At 41.1% G+C, this 21,506-nt stretch overlaps 1 protein-coding gene across 1 annotated transcript in view; it reads right to left on the bottom strand.

Moving 5' to 3' along the window:
• The window catches only part of RNF121 (ring finger protein 121), an 84,348-nt gene that overhangs the window by 4,243 nt on the left and 58,599 nt on the right, over positions 1 to 21,506 (bottom strand). Inside the window, exons 4-6 of the mRNA XM_077866831.1 lie at positions 16,572 to 16,726; positions 13,363 to 13,470; positions 9,445 to 9,565 (exon numbers count right to left, since the gene is read on the bottom strand). Coding sequence (XP_077722957.1) covers positions 9,445 to 9,565; positions 13,363 to 13,470; positions 16,572 to 16,726 — 384 coding nt within the window. The remainder of the gene's footprint in view (positions 1 to 9,444; positions 9,566 to 13,362; positions 13,471 to 16,571; positions 16,727 to 21,506) is intronic.

Here is a 21,506-nt window from a genome sequence, read left to right as displayed (position 1 = left end):
GCATTCCCAAACATCTGCCACAGCAACAAAAGAAGTTTGATCCTTTTGAATAGCATCTGGCATGATGTCTCAAACTGCCACACACTTTGACCATTCATTAATGTCATTTCAAGTAATTTAAAGAAGTAAAAATATAAAAAAACTTCAGGTATACAGATATTTATTTAAGTATTATTTATCATTAAAGAAGAGTTTAGCAATTCCTCAATAACTTAAACAGAATGATTGTATGACACAACAATTATTACACCTTACATTTTAGTCATAAAAATCATGAAATTCTGGGCAGCCTGGGTGGCTCAGTGGTTTAGCATCGCCTCCAGCCCAGGGCCTGATCCTGGAGACCCGGGATCGAGCCCTGCATCAGGCTCCCAGCATGGAGCCTGCTTCTCCCTCTGCTGTCTCTGCCTCTCTGGGTGTGTGTGTGTGTCTCTCATGAATAAATAAATAAAAATCTTAAAAAAAAAAAATCATGAAGTTCTGATGCATGCTACAATGCATGAACCTTGAAAACATTAGGCTAAGTAAAATGTCAGACGCCACAGGACAAATATTATATGATTCCATTGATATGATGAAATATATAGAATCAGGCAAATTCATAGAGACAAAAAGCAAGCTAGAGGTGGCCAGAGGCTAGGAGAAGGGAATGGGGAGTTATTGCTTAATGGGCACAGTTATTGCTTGGGATGATGAAAAACTTTGGAAACGGTGATAGCTGCACAATATTGTGAATGTAACTAAGCACTGAACTGTACTTTTAAAAATGGCTAAAACAGTGGGTTTTAGGTTACATAATAGAAAAACCCATAAAATAATAAAAAACAGGCAAAGAAATGGAAATAACCATGCATGACCCAGAATAGGAGAATGTCTAAATAAATTTGGTACACACTCAAGGGACTTAACTGGTGAGTTCATTGAAGGCTGAGATGTAACAATAAGTGGCAAAAAGTAGGGACAAAACTGGAGGCACAACATGATTGGTGTTGTATGTAAAGACAAGCCCAAATCTATACAAGAGAAAAGATCAGAAAGAAATATCAGTATGTTTACGCCAGTGATGTTTTGGCAGTAGGATCATAGGTGATGTGGTTTTTGTGCCTACTTTTCTGTACTCAAATTTTCTTTAATGAATATATATTACTTTTAAAGATTATTTATTACCATACTTAATTATAACAGATAACCAATTCCATGCTCCAAAAAGAAATTACAAGTTTTGCATAATTTCCTTGTGGTTTATTGTTACATAGTTAAATAGCATTTCCCCCTTACTCCAAGGAGAAAAAGACTTGAAATTTATTTGTTGACATTTTCTAAGACCTACTGTTTTTTCCTTTCCTTTGCCTTAAGAACTGTGGTCTAGGAAAGTGTCTGTTAGGCTCCTAGTTTCTGGAGTTCTCCCCATGAGGCTAAAACATGGCAACAGGCAGGCAGGGTCAAATCCCACAGTGTTTCAACAGAGCCATTGGGTAAGCTGTCAAATCATGAAGGCCTCGCACCCCCAGGGCTCACAGAAATCACACAGGAAGAGACTGTATCAGAAGATACTGAGGCCAAACTGGGGAAGATACAGGGAGGCCGGACCCCTCCACAGAATAAGCTCAAGGGGGACCTATGGTTTACCTGCATCGGGCAGACCTAACTGCAGTCTTCTGTCACTTACTAGCTTGATGAACTTGAGCAAACCATCCAGATCCTTCCTTCCTTCCATCAAATATATACTGGGTACCTACTAATATACACTGGGTACCTACTAATATATACTGGGTACCTACCTACTAAGGTAGGCATAGGTATATATATACCTACAAATATGTACTGGGTACCTACCTACTAAGCAGTAGCAGGCACTGGACTAGGGGAGTCCAGTGGGATATAATGCTGGAAGAAGAGAGACTCGGCCTCTCTCCTATGGAACCTACAACTACAGGAGAATGACAGTAAAGGGCTAAGAAAGGGGTTGCTAACTAAGCCTAGGTGCTATGAAGAGGCTTCTTTGAGGGCGTGACATTTGAGGCTGAGAGGTAAAGGGCAGTGGGAGTTAGCGAGAGGAAGAAAGTCAGCAGGAAGAAGGAAGAGGCCACAAAGCAGAAAGGAGCCTGGTGGGCTTGAGAAACTGAACGGAACCTCATGTGGCTAGAGTTGTGACAAAGAGGAAAACAGTAACACCTTATTGGCCACATGAAGAATTTTGGACTAGAAATGGAAAGTCACTGGAGGCATCTGAACAGACTCAAATTTTTAGAAGATCACTCGGTCTGTGTGAAAAATGGGCTGCAGAGGGGGGCCAACATGGATTCAGAGAGCAGCTAAAGTCTCTGTTTTTTAATTCTTTAAAAGCAAGAGATGCTGGAGATCTAGGCCAAGGTGGCAGTCTGGGCTAATTTAATGGTAATAAAAATAGAAAGGTGTAGACAGACTGGTGATGCTAAACAGCTGAAAACTAAAGATCTGGTAGAAAAGTTCTGGATTAGAGGTCATAGAAAGTCATAGAAAAAGTCATAGAAAAAGAAAAGGGAATGCCTAGGTGAAGTGCAGAGAAGGTGCTTTAGGTCTGAGCTCAGAGGAACAGTAGCATTCACGGGGAGGAAGAGTTAGTAGAGACAGAAGGAAAAGCAGGATACAGAAACATTGCAAAAGCCAATGACAACTGCTGAAGTCAGAATGAGTGACACAGAGTCACTGGTGACCTGAGTAAAAGCCATTTCAGAAGAAGGTTTGAGCCACACCAATTTAGAATAGGCTAAAGAGTAGGTGAATGGTAATCAAAAGGAGACTGGACTTTCTCTAAGTTTAGCTGTGAAGCACAGGAAATGACTCAGTAGCTAGAGAAGAAAGTGGGTCAAAAAAAGTTTTTTGAAAAAGAATGCTTAACAGGTTAATGGGAAGAGCCCAGCAAAGAGGGAGAAGATGAAGGCACAGATAAGAAAGTTAAGTATATAGCATAATGGGTCCCGGAGAAGGAAGAAGGTATGGAGTCCACAGCTAGGGCAAGGTGGGCTTGTGATGGAAGAAAGGACCTTTTCTACAGTGTAACTGGAAGGAAGCAGATGATGGGTACTAATATGTGAGTAGAAAACCCCAGCACAGGAGCCTGCACATAGGTACTCAGGAAATAAATAGGAGTTGCCTTCCACACCACTGAATATCAGAGAATGTGTGCACCATGAGAGCCCTGTGAGCTCTTCCAGTCAGCCCCTCCCTCAACAGGAGAGGACAGAGGAGGAGCAGGACAGCCTCACCTGAAGTCAGAGAGAACTGGTGGCAGAGCTGAGTTGGGGCCTCGTCAGGCTCAAACAGATGATTTTGAAAAAACTTGTTGAAAAACAGAATAAAATACCCATTTCTCAGGGTTCTAAGACACAAGATTCCAGGTCACAGAGTGGTCTGAGATGACTTCAGACAACAGACAGCCTCCAAGAGAGAAGTGGCATATGCTGGCGATTAAGGATTTGTCTGTTCTGTGTCTTGCTCCGTGTGTTGGGTATGATGAAGATACAAAGAAATCCTATAGGGTCTCTGTGCTCCAGGTGACTATAAATATAAAATATATAGCTTTCTAGAAGAGCAGTATTGTACAATAGGTATACTTGATAAATGTTAGCTACCGTCATTATCCTCTCCTTAAGTGCCATGAGCCAGGCTACTCTGCAGAGATCTTTACGTGATGCATTTACTCCTTACAACACTTTATGTCTGGTAATGTTATTACATCCGAGAAAACGAGATCAGAGAAGTAAAGTAACTTGCTCCAGAGTACACAGCTAATTAAAAATTGATTAGAATTTGAAACCAGGTCCATCTGACTCTAACCTCTGGCTTTTGCTGCTACTTCAGAGCAGATGAATGGGCAGCTAGTTATGTCCTAATGTTATCTGGGGTGCAGAAACTCAGAAGAAAAAAAAGTGTGAGGCAGGACATGTGGCCCAATGGAGCACAAACTATGCGTCACTACTCTGTCTGCCCAACAGGTCTCTTTGAAGGAAGAGCCCCATAAAACAAGCTTATTTCACAATCCTCTGTCCTCCACCCCCGCCCCAACATGACTTTTGGATGTGAATGGAAACTATAATGACTGGCTGTCACAAGCTTATGACCTCCCAGTGACTGGCTGAAAAAAAAAAACAAACATCATCTAAGGTTCCTTTAACCAAAGAGTTACTATAGTTCATATTATAATTTCTCCATGTAAGACAAAGCAGCTATAGTGTAGAATTACCAGAGTAGTGTAGAATAATGAAAAGGAATTGAGAATGTATATTGATACAATTGTAAACCCCATCATTTCATTTCTAGGAACCCTGAAATTAATTAATCACAGATCTGTGGGCAAATTGAACTCCAATCAATAAAAAAATTTTTTTTATATTAATCACAGATCTTTGTAGGTCAAACCACTCAGAGGGGGATCAAAAGATGAATGAGATCTAGTTCCCCACCAGGTAGGTAGAACACTCCAAAATGAACCATAACTCTCTGGGTTTGGAGCTATGACCACAGAATGTACAAAATTCTATGAAAAACACCTAGGACTGAAAATGTGGCATATACACACAATGGAATTCTTTTTTCTAAGAGGCTACATGCGCGCGCACACACACACACACACACACACACACACACACACAAGGAGATTATTTATTTAGCAACCTCCCCTTTTTAAAGTAGGCTCTATGCCTAGAGTAGAGACCAGGGCAGGGCTCAAACTTACAACCCTGAGATCAAGAATCAGTCAACCAACAGAGCCACCCAGGTGCTGCGATTTATGGCTCTTTTAAAATTGAGTTATACAATGAAATATTATTCAGTCCGAAAAAAGGAAATTCTGACTCTGCTACGCCATGGGTGGACCTTGAAACATTACACTGAGTCAAATAAGCTAGTCACAAGAGACAAATATTGTGTAAGTTCATTTACACAAGGTACCTACCTAGAGTGGTCAAATTTTATTTTTAAAATATTGTACTTGGGCAGCCCCGGTGGCGCAGTGGTTTAGCGCCGCCTGCAGCCCAGGGTGTGATCCTGGAGACCCTGGATCAAGTCCCACGTCCAGCTATCTGCATGGAGCCTGCTTTTCCCTCTGCCTGTGTCTCTGCCTCTCTCTCTCTCTCTCTCTCTCTCTCTCTGTCTCTATGAATAAATAAAATCTTTTAAAAAATAAATAAAAAATAAAAGATTGTACTTATTTATTCATGAGAGACACACAGAGAGAGGCAGAGACATAGGAAGAGGGAGGAGAAGCAGGCTCCCTGTAGGGAGCCTGATGCAGGACTCAATCCCAGGACTCCAGTACCATGCCCTGAGCCAAAGGCAGATGCTCAACCACTGAGCCACCCAGGTGTCCCTAGAGTGGTCAAATTTTTAGAGGCAGAAGCAGAATGGTTCTTTCCAGAGGCTGTGGGGAAAGAGGAGTATGGAGATATTATTTAAAGGGTACAGAGCTTCAATTTTGCAAAATGATGAGTTCTATGGATGGATGTGGTGATGGTTGCAGAGCATGTAAATGACTTAATGCCACTGAATTATAGACTTAAAAAATGGTTAAGATAGCAAATTTTATGTGTAGTTTACCATAATTTTTTTTAAATGACTAAGGCAAAAAAATAAAAAAATAAAAAAATAAAATAAAATGACTAAGGCTTGGGCAGCCCCGGTGGCCCAATGGTTTAGCGCCACCTTCGGCCCAGGGTGTGATCCTAGAGACCCAGGATCGAGTCCCACATTGAGCTCCCTGCATGGAGCCTGCTTCTCCCTCTGCCTGTGTCTCTGCCTCTCTCTCTGTGAGTCTCTCATGAATAAATAAATAAAAATCTTTAAAAAATAAATAAATAAAAATTAAATTAAATTAAATTAAATGACTAAGGCTCCTACTTAGAAGTGAGCAGTGGTAGAGCTAGTAAAGGCTGCACTTGGTCATACCTAGCACATTGTGAAAGTTTGATAAATAACAGTTGCTTAAATAAATGAGAAAGAATAAGTTGGCTAACAAGTGCATGGAAGGCTGGAATGTCCTAGCTTCCTCAAACTGCCATGACCAAACCACTGATAGGTTGTGGCTTCAAGACCAGGGATGTTCTTGAAATTTAGGTTGCTGTGGTTCACAGCCCCAGGCGTTCGTTCCTAAGTAGACCACACCCCACTTGACCAAAGACCAGGGCAGAAATAGGGGAGTCCTGGAATTCTCAGGTTTGAAAGAACTGTAAAGGTAGTGTAGTCTATCCCTTTATCCCAAACTGGGAGTTGAGTTTCTTCCTCCCTATTCCTGCCTAGTCTTATCTGTGGGCATCCTGAGCACTAGCAGAAAACCTGCTACTAAATCTCCACATTAGCTATGGAAAACAATGAACGAATCAACTCCTCGCAATTCACCCTGTACTGTCACAAGCCATTCTAGTCTTCTTCCTATGACCCACTCCCTTCCCCTGGAAATGGGGGCTTGGGAAACAGAAAACTGTTAGATTTAGGGTCAACAAGGTCACATTCTATTGGACAGGAGCTGGATTGAGCAGCTTCTCTGAAAGAGATAGACATTCTCAATGTCAAGGACCTAGAGAAAAGGTAGATCTTCAGAGATACTAGGATTCAGAAGGCTGGCCTGAGGTACAGACAAATTTTTATCAGAACACAGATTCTAGATCTAGACATTTAGAGGACAGTGGTTGTCTAGATATGGATTCCAGGTGGCATGTGCTAAGATGGCACCTGCTACATAGAGGTAAGTGGAGAGTTGGATGAGACAGGGTCTGAAAGCCTGGGAAAGCAGGTACCCTGCTATGTCAGATTAACTTCATTCAAGTACTCATGCTTATTTTCCTCTAATAAAGTACAGTGTGATTGTTTGATCCTTGTGTTCTTGTGCTATTAGGAGGTATAGAGAGGTATTTGGATTCATCCTTGGGCCAGACTATTAAAGAATGAGCATCAGGTATTGGGGGTAAGCACGGAGAACTCACAGAAGGAAGGAGAATATGAAGAGTCAAGAGCTGGTGCTTGAGGCACTCTCCACCCTAATGAATAATTCTCCCACCAGGTCTCTCAGTGATGCTGGAATTTATCATTATTAGGGAATAATTACCTTAATAAGGATTATCATTTGTAATCAATGGAACATACAATAATCCTTCCCAAAAGCATGGAAAGAAGTCCAGCTCAAATTCTATTTTTGGGAAGCCAATGTAATGATTCCATCTCCTATAGGAGAAGCTAACTAGTGGATCAATTCTGAGCTCAGTTCCATTTGGACTGAAGAGGGTTTTGTACACTGGTTATTAGTGACCCACCTGAGGGAATTAAGGCTATGCTTAAACTGGCAGCTGATAATAATCTTGAGATAAAATTGGCAACAACCTGGGAAAAACAGAGAATTGGCCCATAAAAAAAAAGAATGAGAAGAAAAAGAAATCACAAGAGGGTACAGGGCAGGATACTGGCAAGAGTCACTTTGAAAAGCTGAGTGTGCCAAAGAAGCAGACTTCAAGAAAAGTTGTTGAAAGTAGACAACTGAATGTCTGGAAATCTCTTCTGGACAGTGAAGTAGTTAGAGGAAGAGCTGAAGTCTACACCAATAGATGAGAGACCATGAAACGTAGCTAAAACACAAGACAGTTGTTCAAACAAGAATCTAATGGGCTGTCTATAAGTGACCCAATACACTTTGTTTCCTTTTAATCTATTATAGAAGAAACAAAAATAGTCCCATGACCCTGAGAAACAAAATCCTATATCTAAAACTGTACTTGATGAAAGTTACCCAAGGTGATGGCTGCGTATTCTGCTTAACCTGAACTGCCCAAAGCCTACCAGTCCATGGCACAAGTGAGACTGCAACAGCTCTGATATAAAATGTGCACAGCAAATATCCTCCCACCTACAAAACTGCCTCAAACTTTCGAAGATTTCCTGAAGTCCTCATACAAAGGCGCCAATCCTTTACTGTGCTTCTCAGTTGGTCTTCATTGGTATCTGCTGCCCCAAGAAAACCCTGACATTCTCCTAAGGTTTCTTTCTAAACTGCCAAACCTTATGTTGCAAGAACTTCTGAAGGCCTTTCAGATCTCCTGTGTCAGACAGAACCACACGCATTTTAGCACAGAACTGGAGAAATGTTCATTAAACTTGGAAATATTCCTTTTTGGGTGGGGCCTTCTAATGAGCTGACACTGAGATGAGGAGTACTTCTTTGTTCACGTAATTATAAAGAGAATGCATTACTTTTACAAGCAGCAAAACAACAAAGACACATTTCCATTTTGAAAAAAAGAAATAAGAATATTGACTTGGGTTTCCTAAGACTGCCTGTTACTTTACTCACATTTAAGCTTGAAGACTCTCTCCCTGGTCTCCACCTTGTAGCATTTCCTAGATCAGTGCAAGTATACCAGCCAAGGAGTGGCTCGCGTTAGACATGTCAGCTTTGATATATACTTTCCTTCAATCTCCAGAACTAATCTATATCCAAGATTAATCCTAGCCAAGTCCTAGCAAACGCACTTCCAAAATACTTCTCAAATGGCCTGGATCTCTCCCTTTGCACCACTTCTTCCCTAACCCAAGCTACCTTCATCTTGCCCAGATTACTGCGACTATCTCTTAGTCCACCCTAAGCTGTGGACCCCTCTCCAATCCCTTCTCAACCCAGCAGCCAGAATGATCTTTTCAAAGTGCAAATCTGAAGATGTCATTTTCTATCTTAGCCTCCCAGGGCTTTTAGCATAAAAACCACAATCTTTCGTTTGGCCTTCAAGGCTCTTTCTAGTTTAGCTTCTATTTCTCTAGATACTTCCAGTACATTCTCAGCCATATAACCACACTGGCCTTAGTTCCTCCAAATGGCTACCCTTTTTCTCACTACAGAACTCCTATCTACACACGCTGTTTGCTCTCTCTGACGCCCACATCACTTCCCATTTCATCTAGTTAACTCCTACATGTCAGCTCCCCCGTCACTTCTTTAGGGAAGCCATCTCTGAGCCCCAAGACTAGGTCCAAATGCCATTACTGCATTTGTTCACAGCATTGTGAACCTTTCCTTCAAAGTATTTATTAAAGTTATAATTTTATATTGGTATGTTCATTACTTTAATTCTCATCTCTGCCACTAGGGCATAAACTCCATCTGGGCAAGGACCATGTACTCCTTTGTAATTCCAGCACAAGCCCAGTGTCCAGGCACATAGGAGGCGTTCAATAAATATCTATTGAATGAATGTCAACTTCCTGAATGGTCAAGCAGTTCTTTTCCTACAAGTGGCCCTAAAGTTAATAATTTCAGGGTACATCTGATATCTGGTTTTCCAAATTTTAAGGAAGAAATCTCCAAACACACTACTGATATCTTGAAGGATTTTTTAAGGTTTATCTCTTCCATCAAACAAGTAATGCTATGCTGACCTCTTTGGAAGTGGTGGGAGGCAATATGAAAAGCCCAGGTGAACTTACCCCTATGGTAGACGCCATGTAGTCTGCACACATTTCTGCAAAGTCTCGCTCAAGAACCCCATAGTAGAGGCCATAGAAGAGGAGAGAAATACCAAAGTCCATGGCATCTTCTGGTTTGATCCTGTAAGGGAAGCAGCATGGCTTGTAAGGCCTGCCCTAAGACACAACTGCTTTGGATCACTACTCCAGAACACATAGTGAGGCACCTAAAGTCAGAAGCTTTAAAGGCTAAAGCAAGTGTAGGCAAAACAAGACCAATTCCAGCCTGCTGCCTGTGTTTTATATGGCCTGTCGGTACCGTTTGAACAGGTTAGCACCGTGAGCTACAAAACCAAGCCAGGGTATGGCCTATTGCTCCTCTTCCCCACTCCGTCCCCAGTGCCTACCTCCTCCAACTGGCAACCACACCTTGTAGCTGTCTAGGGCCCACTCTGGTTGGCACCTAAGTGTTGAGACTCCACTGCTGGAAATCACTGTACACCAACCAGTAGAATTTCAGTCTGGAAGTGGAAACTCACCTCCAGCCAGCTGCCCAAGTTGAAATGGCTGGGCAAGGGCACACCAGGATCTGAGCTGTCACTGAATAGTAAGTGAAAATAATCCCAGTGGTCACATAAACCCTTGTCAGACTCCTCCTGAGAATGTCTCATTTGATGGCAAGTGGGCACAAAGTATGCCCCAGATCTGAGAGAGCCTATCCATCAAACAAGGTAAGGCAAGGGAAGAGTTTCCCCTCTTGTTATACTCTATATCATCCTAGACTTTGCCTTTTGTTCACAAAGCCTAAATATTATTTGGCCCTTTACAGAAAAAGTTCACCAACCACAGCTTTAGAAGATAAAGATAAAATTAGTAAATCTACACATACCAGTTACTATAAAATTTTAAGTTGTATCTATACATATTCTGTATCATGTCATCAAAGTTAAATTTTGGTTCAAGAGGCGCCTGGGTGGCTCAGGCAGTTAAGCGGCTGGCTCTTGATTTCAGCTCAGGTCATGATCTCAGGGTCCTGGGATTGAGCCCCACATGGGGCTCCCTTCTCAGCAGGGAGTCTGCCTCTCCCTCTCCCTCCCACTCATGCTTATGCTCTCTTAAATAAATAAATAAAATATTTTTTAAAATTGGGGGTCCAAGTCTACTAAGGACAGAGATCTTGCCTATACATTAGCAGGCTTGTTTTAATAATTCCAAGGACCAATAATTTGCGACCTTCAGTCTCTGAATGTTCATTACAGAAAACAACCTTTGTTAAAAATCTGTACCAGGAACTGTATAAGTTCACTTAAAGTTGTAACTTATATTTATCTTAATAAGTTGAGTTTATTATCAATCTTGTAATATTTAACCCACTAGACATCATGATCTTATACCAATTAACCTGATTAGTAGCATAAAAATGGTCATGATTCTCAATTCTGTTTTTCTTGTATATTTTTTTTCTTGTATAGTTTATGTAAGTAAAAACAAACTATAATAACAGAATAACTATCTTCAATACAATGTAGCATCTTTTTTTCTTCCTTTTTCTTTTTTTAAAATAGGCTCCGGGGATCCCTGGGTGGCGCAGTGGTTTAGCTCCTGCCTTTGGCCCAGGGCGCGATCCTGGAGACCCGGGATCGAATCCCACATCGGGCTCTCGGTGCATGGAGCCTGCTTCTCCCTCTGCCTATGTCTCTGCCTCTCTTTCTCTCTCTCTTTGTGACTATCATAAATAAATAAAAATTAAAATAAAATAAAATAAAATAGGCTCCATGCTGGATACTGCAGGGCCTGAACTCACGACTCTGAGATCAAGACCTGAGCTGAGGGATGTCTGGGTGGCTTAGCAGTTGAGCATCTGTCTGCCTTTGGCTCAGGGCATGATCCCGGGCTCCGGGGATCAAGTCCCGCATCAGGCTCCCTGTGAGGAGCCTGTTTGTTTCTCCCTCTGTCTATGTCTCTGCCTCTCTGTGTGTCTCATGAATAAATAAAATCTTTAAAAAAAGGAAAGAAAGGAAAGAAAGGAAAAGAAAATAAAATAAAAGAAAAGAGAAAGAAAAGAGAAAGAAAAAAAGAAAAGAAAAGAAAAGAACGAAAGAAAAGACCTGAGCTGATATTGAGAGTCAAATGCTTAACCGACTGAGCTACCCAGGCACCCTACAATGCAGAAATCTTTTTAACCACACAGATTAGGAAGATATCTGGAAATATCTTGGTTTTCTTTGATGGGGCTTGTTGGACTCTACACTGATGAATTCCGATAAACCTCTGTGAAACCTGTTTATGCTTTTAGCCTATACTACTTCTAGAAGAAAGAATTCCATGGGTATTCTCTCACTTTATAAAGTAAGGACTTACTCTTTTCAGTTTTTTTTTTTTTTTTTTTAGATTTTATTTATTTATTCATGAAAGACACAGAGACAGAGAGAGAGGCAGAGACACAGGCAGAGGGAGAAGCAGGCTCCACACAGGGAGCCTGATTAGGGACTCGATCCCGGGTCTCCAGGATCATGACCTGAGCTGAAGGCGGTGATAAACCGCTGAACCACCCGGGCTGCCCACTCCTTTCAGTTTCAAAGAGACTCTACCTACAGTGTACTAGATTTGGGAAAGAGGCCAATCTGAATCCTCAATCTCTAGCTTCGAGTGCCCAGCCTTAGGCTTAGGATTCCTCATGATCCACAGCCCACAATCCCCATCAACTCAGTCAGGAGACCACATTTCCACTCTCATCTGCCCTGCTTGATCACTATACCCTACAGTCTCAGAGTCTAGGATTTCTTGGTTTCTGCCTCAACTGGGAGTGGGGGAACCTGTATGCTGGTATGAATCTTTTTGAAATCATATGACAATATGAAGCAATAGCCAGAATCTGACTCCTGATAATGTATCCTTAGAAGCAACAGAGCAATGTTATCTGTGACAGCACAATATTGAAAAACACCGTAAGTGTCCAACAATGCGGTAAGAGTTAAATGTTCACAGGTTAATTTTCTAAAAAACGATTTTCTTAGAAATCTGATAAAAGGGGAATTTCAGCTATGTGACAAAGCAACAATGTGTTAAATATAACCGATGCTTATTACACTGCATCTGGACTGTGAGATTCTTAAAACTGGATGTCTTCCTGGAAAGGTGGAGAAGTTTCTGGGCCATCCATCTGTTTGGTCTCATTCTCTCACATCTCAGCCCTGGAACTACTGTGAGGACTCCTACAGATACCACTCTGCTGTTTCCTGCCCTGTATACTTCTAGATGAACTTGTTAGCAGGTGTGGCCAACTGTATCACATGAGTTTGACGGTCTAGTCCAGGGGTTGACAAACTTTTTATGGAAAGGACCAGGTAGTAAGGATTTTGAGTTTTGTGGCCCAAATAGTCTCTGCCACAAATATTCAACTCTATTATTGTTATACTGCAGAAACAGTATATACATAAACAAATGAGTGTGACTGTGTTCCAGTAAAAAACTTTCTTTATTTTATAAAAATAGGAAGTAGGCCAATTTGGTCCACAGGACAGCTTACCAACTCCTAGACTCCCTGAACATAAGACCACTCAGGTAGAGTGGACATTCCAATAAACAGTACTTTCATGGACAAGGAAAATGACTCTGTTAGGATGATGGAGTTATAAGTAACTGGCTATAATCATTATTACACTTACCTTTGTGATACTTTTCCATTAAAATATAGGTTCTTGGAAAATATAACCAATGATTTGGGACTCTAACTCTATATATCCAGACATTCCTTTCTCTTTGCCAGCACAAATCATGGAGGGCCAACCTTCCCATTCCCCAAAGTCCAAGTCTCCTACTATCCTGGATGCCATGTCCCCCTTGTTAATAATCAGGACTTGGCTCTAGGAAGAAAAGTATATCACATCAGCCCCTCCTCCCCAAACACAAGTGAAAACAAAAGCAAAGAGTACTTACTTGAATAATAAATTGAGACCAAAGAGGGTAAACATGACAGCCATGTAGCCAACAATGCCAGTGGCATAGCTGATTTTATAGATCAACAGGAACCACTTATAAACCAACCTGGAGAAAGGAGAGAAAATTAGCAAAGCTGACATGGCAACTCTGGCCTAGGAGCCTCTGGATTACCAGAATCTCTTACTCTTACATTACTGGGGACATCAGGTTATTTGCTTAGGACTTACTGAGCAACTTTAGTTACTGTCCAGAGCTGGTCACTCCCTTAATTGCAGAAATACCTCTCCATACCAGGGAGCTAATGCTTTATATTTTCCCAGTCCCAGACCAAGGAAAGAAAAGAGAGCCTTAAAAGAAGGTTTTAGCCTCAAACAAAAAAAAGCATAGCTGACCACAGACAGCTATGTCCTCTCAAATTCAGATCAGCTGGATAAAGAAGTGAAAATTAGTAACTACAGCTATGCTTAGATGGGAACAGATGGTGAAGGTCAGCTGCTCATTAGGAAAGAGAATTCAAGGGAAGATGAAAAAGAGGTAAAATCAGCTATAGGCTTTCCCCCTACTTTAAAAAAAAAATTATTTATTTAAGTAATCTCTACACCTGACATGAGGCTCAAACTCTTGACCCTGAGATCAAGAATTTCACGTTCTTCCGACTGAGCCAGCCAGGTGCCCCAGGCTTTTCCTACTGGGCATGGTTAACCTGAATACTGCTTTGCTCCCATCTACAGGCCAATAATGAATTAGTGTCTAATGAATTTGCTTCCGAAATGATTTTCTTTCTGGAGAAGAAGGGATAAGAAAGGAGACACTCAAAGAATACCTTTGAATGGATTTGTGTGATGGTGGTGGTAGTAGGGTCATACAAAGCTCTTGAAGGAGGAGCAATGCTCTCCAGAATCCAAAGAAAAGCAATGTGAAATCTGGCTGGTTGACCCCAGCCAGGTTCAGAGAGGAAAGATGGTTCCCTGAATGTATCAGAGCCTTTTAAATGCTATGCAGGTCCTTGATATCAGCAACGACTACTCTATTTGTGGTGAAAGCAAATGAGAAATTCACTTGAATAAACAGCTCAAGCCTGTCTGGCTCCTGAGACCACATTACCACCAACCTTGCTGGGCTGCAGGAAGGAAGCTCAAGGTCCCTACCTATGAGTCCCGTTGTGGCTAAGCAAGCAGTGATGAGTTCTCAGGCAAGGGAAAGGCCCCAAACATTTTGTAGTGCCTGCCCTCAGAAACCACACAATGCTCCATTATCCAGAGTTTGTACTCATCAGATATGAGTGAGATGGTGGAAAGGATGTGGAATTTTAGGCAGTATCTGGATTAAGTGAGTTTTATTAGCTGGGTAATTCCAGGTAAATCAAATCACCACTCTTAAGGTAAGTTTACTTATTTGTAAAATGGGGAAACCATGATACCTTCCTCAATGGATTGTACAGAGCCCATTCCTGGTGTATATAACACATGCTCAATAAATGCTGCATGACTCAGGATGGATGTTTTAAGAAAGTGCTTTGAAATTATAAAGCATTATCAAATGTTAGTTATTATCATCAAAAACTTCCCATGTCATAGACATATTTTCAGTCATTTTACCTACAAGTTGATATTGTTACTTACTAACTCTTAAAGTATATTTTTACACCTTTTCTTCATAGTACCCTTTATGAGGTACCAATTATTGTCACATTTCTAGGGATAAAAAATTCAAGGCTCAGAAAGGTGAAGCCATACAGGTCATATAATTTACAACTGGCAGGGCTGTTTCCAATCCACATCCACCTGGTTCCAGAGTCTCCGTCTTCTGTCATAGCCCTTAATGTAAATTACCACAGCCAGAAAGAGACTTTGGATCACCAACTTCACCTTGAAGATAAATTTTACTGTGTACAAGGAAACTCACAAGGCCAAAATAAGGTTTGCAGTGAAATGGCATAAAATGCATGGGGAAAAGAGCAACTTGCAACTTGGAAGACTTTGGTTCTGGTAGGTACAACTTTGAGGCTGGCTAGTTCTTCTGCTAGGCTCTCCTGGACCTGTACATATGTCTCTCACAGCACTTACCAACTGCACTGAAACAGCTGCTTTCTTGTCCATCTCCTCCATTAAACCGAGCATTCCTTGAGGGCAGGGACCATGTCTTATCCAGTTCTGTATCCCCAGCGCTCAGCACAGGGCCTGACACATAGCAGGTGCTTGTTGAATGAATGAATGAATGAGAAAATCTCTCTTTCTGTCAAGTACAGATATTAAATGACCTCACAAGCTGGTTGGGAGGATCAAACTAGAAATGCATTTGGATAAAACACAAAGAATAATACAGGCAGGGGCTGCTCTGTGACCAAAGAAGGAAATATTATTTGTTGAAAAATTGCAAATTTACTGAGATTCATTCATTCAACAAAAATTCACAGAGTAGACTACTATGTGCCAGGCCCTGTGGTAGGGCCTGGATATACAGGGACAAACAAAATACATGTGGTTCCCGATCTCACAGTTATAGTTTAGTGGGGGAGATAGATACTCAAGATTTTGTGATATAGGGATGCCTGGGTGGCTCAGCAGTTTAGCGCCTGCCTTCAGCCCAAGGTGTGATCCCGGAGTTCCAGGATCAAGTCCCACATTGGGCTCCCTGCATGGAACCTGCTTCTCCCTCTGCCTGTGTCTCTCTACCTCTGTGTGTGTGTGTGTGTGTGTGTGTGTGTCTCATGAATAAATAAATAAAATCTTTATAAATAAATAAATAAACAAACAAACAAATAAATAAATAAATAATAAAATCTTAAAAAAAAAAGACTTTGTGATATGTTCTGTGTTGGAAAACTATAGGGCCTGTGAAAGAATATAACAGAAAATCTAATTTAGAGATCAGAGAAGGGTTCATAAAAGAAAATAACACTTAAAATGAGGCCACAATGATCACCAGAATTTGCTTACTTTTAATACAGACCTTGATACAAACTCTAAGGCAAGCTATAAGGAAATATTTTGGGGGTTTTAATCTGTGAAGGTGAGTGGGGAGTTCTCCCAATCAGCTTGTTTTGGTGGGGCCCCATGCCAAATAATCTTGGCAAACATATTTTGTTTTTTGTTTTACAAATTATTACAATTACAATTTTTTCAACCTAAACCCACCCCAATCCCATACATTCCAACCCATTTGCTTCAGGAAACCTAGCTCTTCCCCACTACCTAAACTCTCACCTTGGGGTTGTCTGTACTAGTGGTTTTCGCGTGGCTCGGAAGGTGACAAAAGCTGTGACAGCAGAGAAGAAGATCCAGATCACTAGGAACCTCCACCAGTGCAGCTTCACTGTGAAATAGAGGGGAACAACCCACATCTGAAAGAGGGTCACCATCTGAAACACAAACACAAGCACTTCAGCTCTAGCCAGCTCCCTCCACGTTCTATCCACAAGTCCAAAGTGTATCTTGTGCCTGATCTTCTCCTCAATTTCCAATTTTGGACAGAGGCACCTCCTAGTGATCTTAGAAACCTAGAACCATGCCTGACACCTCCCTTTCATTCCTTACCTATCTGTTGTATATATTCTTCCCTTTCCATGTGAGCCCTTGCTATCCCTTGCCTGGCTAACTACAATGACCTCTTTGTTAAGTCTCCCTCTCCAATCTATCCTTCCCAAAAGCACTAGAATGTAGAATGGTATCTCTAACACAGAGTCTTGAACATGTCATTCCCCCGCTTACAACCCTCCAGTGGTCCCCAGCATACAGGCAGTCAAATCCCCTACAATGTGGCCCCAAACTACTGTTTCAAGAGTAACTTTCTGCTACTCTCCATGCTAGTCAGGCTGTCCCCCTCAGGCTAAAACATCTTTTTCACCACCTGCCTTTCTGCCTGATAATATCATAACCAAGACACATGAAGCCTTCAATTTCCTTTCCAGGCAGAATGAGTCGTGACTTTCTAGTGCTCCAAAAGCACTTTCTTTTCTATCATCATTACAGTGCTTATCTAAGCATAATTCAGATTCATTCTCATTCTGAATGTAAGCTCCTTGAGAGCAGTGACTAGGCCATTTCCTATGTGCTAGGAAATGGTCTAGCAGATGACAGGTCCTCAGTAAACTTAGATATGTGAGAAGAAAGTAAAACTAGAACCCCAAAGGGAGGCCTGTTTCCACTGTAAAGAGTGTCTCAGAACTCAGACTTCAGACTCAGCTGAAGAGTTCCAAATGTACAAAATGATTCTGTCAGAAGTTTGGGCTAACCACCAGTCCTCTACTCCCTGGTGCCTCCTAACTCCCTCCACCAGCCATCCCACTTTAACTAGATGTCACTCTGTATGGGTGAGGAGCAGGTGTAAAAAAAAAAAAAAAGTAGCACTTAATGGAAGCTTTCTTCCTGATGTCATCAAATGAAATGAAAGACATTTAAAAGGGGCTGGGCATGGGGACGAGTTATAGAGAGGAAAACAGCAGCTAGTTTTCTGAAGTTCCATAGTGGAGAAAGCTTTTGAGAAAGTATTTACTTCGGGATTTCTAAACCAGTGCTACCTAAACAAAATATAATGGAAGTCACATATGTAATTTTAAGTTTTCTAGTAGTGACATTTAAAAAAGTAAAAAGAAACGTTGGGGATCCCTGGGTGGCGCAGCGGTTTGGCGCCTGCCTTTGGCCCAGGGCGCGATCCTGGAGAACCAGGATCGAATCCCACATCGGGCTCCCGGTACATGGAGCCTGCTTCTCCCTCTGCCTGTGTCTCTGCCTCTCTCTCTCTCTCTCTCTCTGTGACTATCATAAATAAAATAAAAATTTTAAAATATATATATATAAAAAAGTTGATATGAATTTTTTAAAAGATTTTATATATTTGAGAGAGAGACAGCAAGAGAGAGCATGAGCAGGGGGAGGGGCAAAGGGAAAGGGAGAAGCAGAGTCTCTGCTGACTAGGAGACTAACACAGAACTCGATCCTAGGACGCTAGGATCATGACTCAAGCAGAAGGCAGACACATAACCGACTAAGCCACCCAGGTGCCCTGAAATTATTTTTTTAAAGATTTTATTTATTTGAGGGAGTGAGGGGGTGGGAGAGAGAGCATACATGCAAGCATGGGGTGAAACAAAGGGACAGGGACAAGTAGACTCCATGCTGAGCATGAACCTCAATGTGGGACTTGAGCTCACAACCCTCAGATTGTGATCTGAGCTGAAATCAAGAGTCAGATGCTCAACCAACTGAGCCACGAAGGCACCCCCAGATAAGACTAATTTTAATAATATGTTATTATTTTAATTTAAAATTTTAATTAAATTAAAATTAATTTAATTTTAATAATATTTTTTATTTTACCAATATATCCAAAATAATATCATTCTAACATTTTCTCATTATTAAAATTATTTATGAATTATTTTACTTTGGTTTTGAAATATTTTACTTCGGCTTTGAAATCTGATGTGTACTTTATGGCATATGTTAAGAAAGACTAGTTATTTTTTTTTTTTTGACTAGTTACATTTTAAGTGTTCAATAGCCATATGGTAATAGTGACTCCCATATTGGGACAGTGCAGCTAGAGCATCTTTTTAGCATTTAGTTGTCTCCTGAGGCTTCTAACAGACTGCTCTGTGGCAAGAAAAAACCTTAGTGTTTTAGTGTTATTTTGTGTAAGAGAAAAAAAAAAAAGAGATATGAGAGGAGAATGGTGACAAGATTCTACTTTGCTTGAGAGCTTACAAATCTATGTGCCTCTTGGCGGGAGTGAGCACCGGGTGTTATGCTATATGTTGGCAAACTGAACTCCAAAACAACAACAACAACAAAAGCAAATCTGTGTGCCCTCTGGTACTGGCTAATGGTCAGTTAACAATGTAGTCTCAGTACCCACTCTACTGTACAGGAACCTTCAAGTGACTCTCTGAATGAAACACCCTAAAATATTCTGGCCTTTTTTTTTTTTTAACCTTGGAATTCATTCATTCATTTATTTATTTGTTTGTTTGTTTATTATTTTTATTTATTTTTAAAAAATTTTTTTTTGTGTTCAATTTACCAACATACAGAATAACCCCCAGTGCCCGTCACCCAATCACTCCCACCCCCCGCCCTCCTCCCCTTCTACCACCCCTAGTTCGTTTCCCAGAGTTAGCAGTCTTTACGTTATGTCTTCCTTTCTGATATTTCCCACACATTTCTTCTCCCTTCCCTTATATTCCCTTTCACTATTATTTATATTCCCCACATGAATGAGAACATATAATGTTTGTCCTTCTCTGACTTACTTCACTCAGCATAATACACTCCAGTATTCTGGCCTTATATGAAAAGTGTGGAACCACCAGGATGTACTAACAATGTCTATACCCAAAGAACATTCCAGGGCACATTCTACGAGATGGGAGGAGACCAGGAAAGGACATCACATCAAACCACACATTAAACTAGGGGATAAGAGTGATGCCTGGGTGGCTCAGTTGGTTAAGTGCCCAACTCTTGATTTCAGCTCAGGTCAGGATCTCAGGGTTGTGAGATCAAGCCCTCATGTCAGCACCGTGCTCAGTGGGGAGTCTGAGATTTTCTCTCTCTCTCTCTCTCTCAATAAATAATTTTTTTTTCAAAATCTTTAAAAAAATACTGTAGGGACACCTGGGTGGCTCAGCAGTTAACCATCTGCCTTTGGCTCAGGGCATGATCCTGGAGTCCCAGGATTGAGTCCCACATCAGGCTCCCTGCATGGAGCCTGCTTGTCCCTCTGCCTACGTCTCTGCCTCTCTGTGTGTCTCTCTTACAAATATATAAATAAAATCTTAAAAAATAAAAATAAAAATAATACTGTAAACTAGGGAATAAGACAACCAGAATCCTGATATTCAAAGGGAGTAAATAAATGGTGGTAGGATGTAGAGAAAAGAGCTGCAGGGTCTTTAGCCTTCATATTGTTTGCTTTAACAGGCTCATAGGGATATTTACAAAACAGGAGGCCCAGAGACTAGAGAAGAATTGAATTACAGAATGTGGTTACATTTGTCTTCTCTGAGAAAAACAAACAAACAAACAAACAGGAATTTCTGGTCTTCTTCCAGCTTTTCCAAAAACTTGGCTGTTGCAAAAAATCGAGCCTGTCCCCTACCAGCGTTTTCCCCATTCCTCACCAATCATCAATGGCATGTTCTGAGGGGGAATCTAGTAAAGATAATTTTCTCTACATGAGCTGTAGCTCTGCCTATTTTGGATGCAGAAAGAGGCAAAGGACCTGGATTCTATTCTGGGTTGAACAAAGGCATAATTGGGAATAAGTCTAGGCATCAGTGTAATAGGAATGAAAAAATTTTGCCTTACTTTGTAACTCTGAGGCTTAAAACCTTAAGGGTGGTAAAGCTACTCAACTCACATCATGAAAGAAAGAGAGAAAAAAAAGGAAAGGAAGAAGGAAAGGGAAGAGGGAGCAATTTAGGGACAGAATTAGGTTTTGTTTTTTTTTTAATTTTTATTTATTCATGATAGACACAGAGAGAGAGGCAGAGACACAGGCAGAGGGAGAAGCAGACTCCATGACGGGAGCCTGATGCAGGACTCGATCCCGAGACTACAGGATCACGCCCTAGGCCAAAGGCAGGTGCAAAACCACTGAGCCATCCAGGGATCCCCATAAGAATTAGGTTTTTTTAAACCAGACAGCCAAGTAGATGCCCCAAACACTTGGGTTCTAATTCTGTCTGCTTCCAACTCACTGGATCACCCTGAGGAGGTCCTTCCTCCTTGAGGGAAAGGTTTGGCTTGATTTTTCAAGCCCTTCAAGTTCTAACATACCAAAGTTCTATTAAGTAGCCTTGTATCTCAGATTTCTGGGGAGAGTGAAGGCAGTGTTCATTCACTCATACATCAAGTATTTATTTTGCAACTAATAGAAAAAAGAATGCAAAATAAACATGACCCTTAGTCCTTGTCCTCAAGAACCTAACAGACAAGCATCAGGAGAAAAATATACACCAAACCTTTAATTTAACGATTCTATTAATCTTTAGATGCTTTTTAAAACACTGTTTTGTTTTAAAGATTTTTTTTTTAGGTTGGCTCCAAGCCCAGCATGGAGCCCAATATGGGGTTGACCTCATGACCCTAAGATCAAGACCTGAGCTGAGATCAAGAGTCAGACGCTTAACCTATTAAGCC

The sequence above is a fragment of the Canis aureus genome, chromosome 23 (assembly GCF_053574225.1).
Source record: "Canis aureus isolate CA01 chromosome 23, VMU_Caureus_v.1.0, whole genome shotgun sequence".
Lineage (NCBI taxonomy): Eukaryota > Metazoa > Chordata > Mammalia > Carnivora > Canidae > Canis > Canis aureus.
The sequence above is the reverse complement of the archived record's forward strand: the minus strand, read 5'-3'. Positions and strand labels throughout refer to the sequence as shown.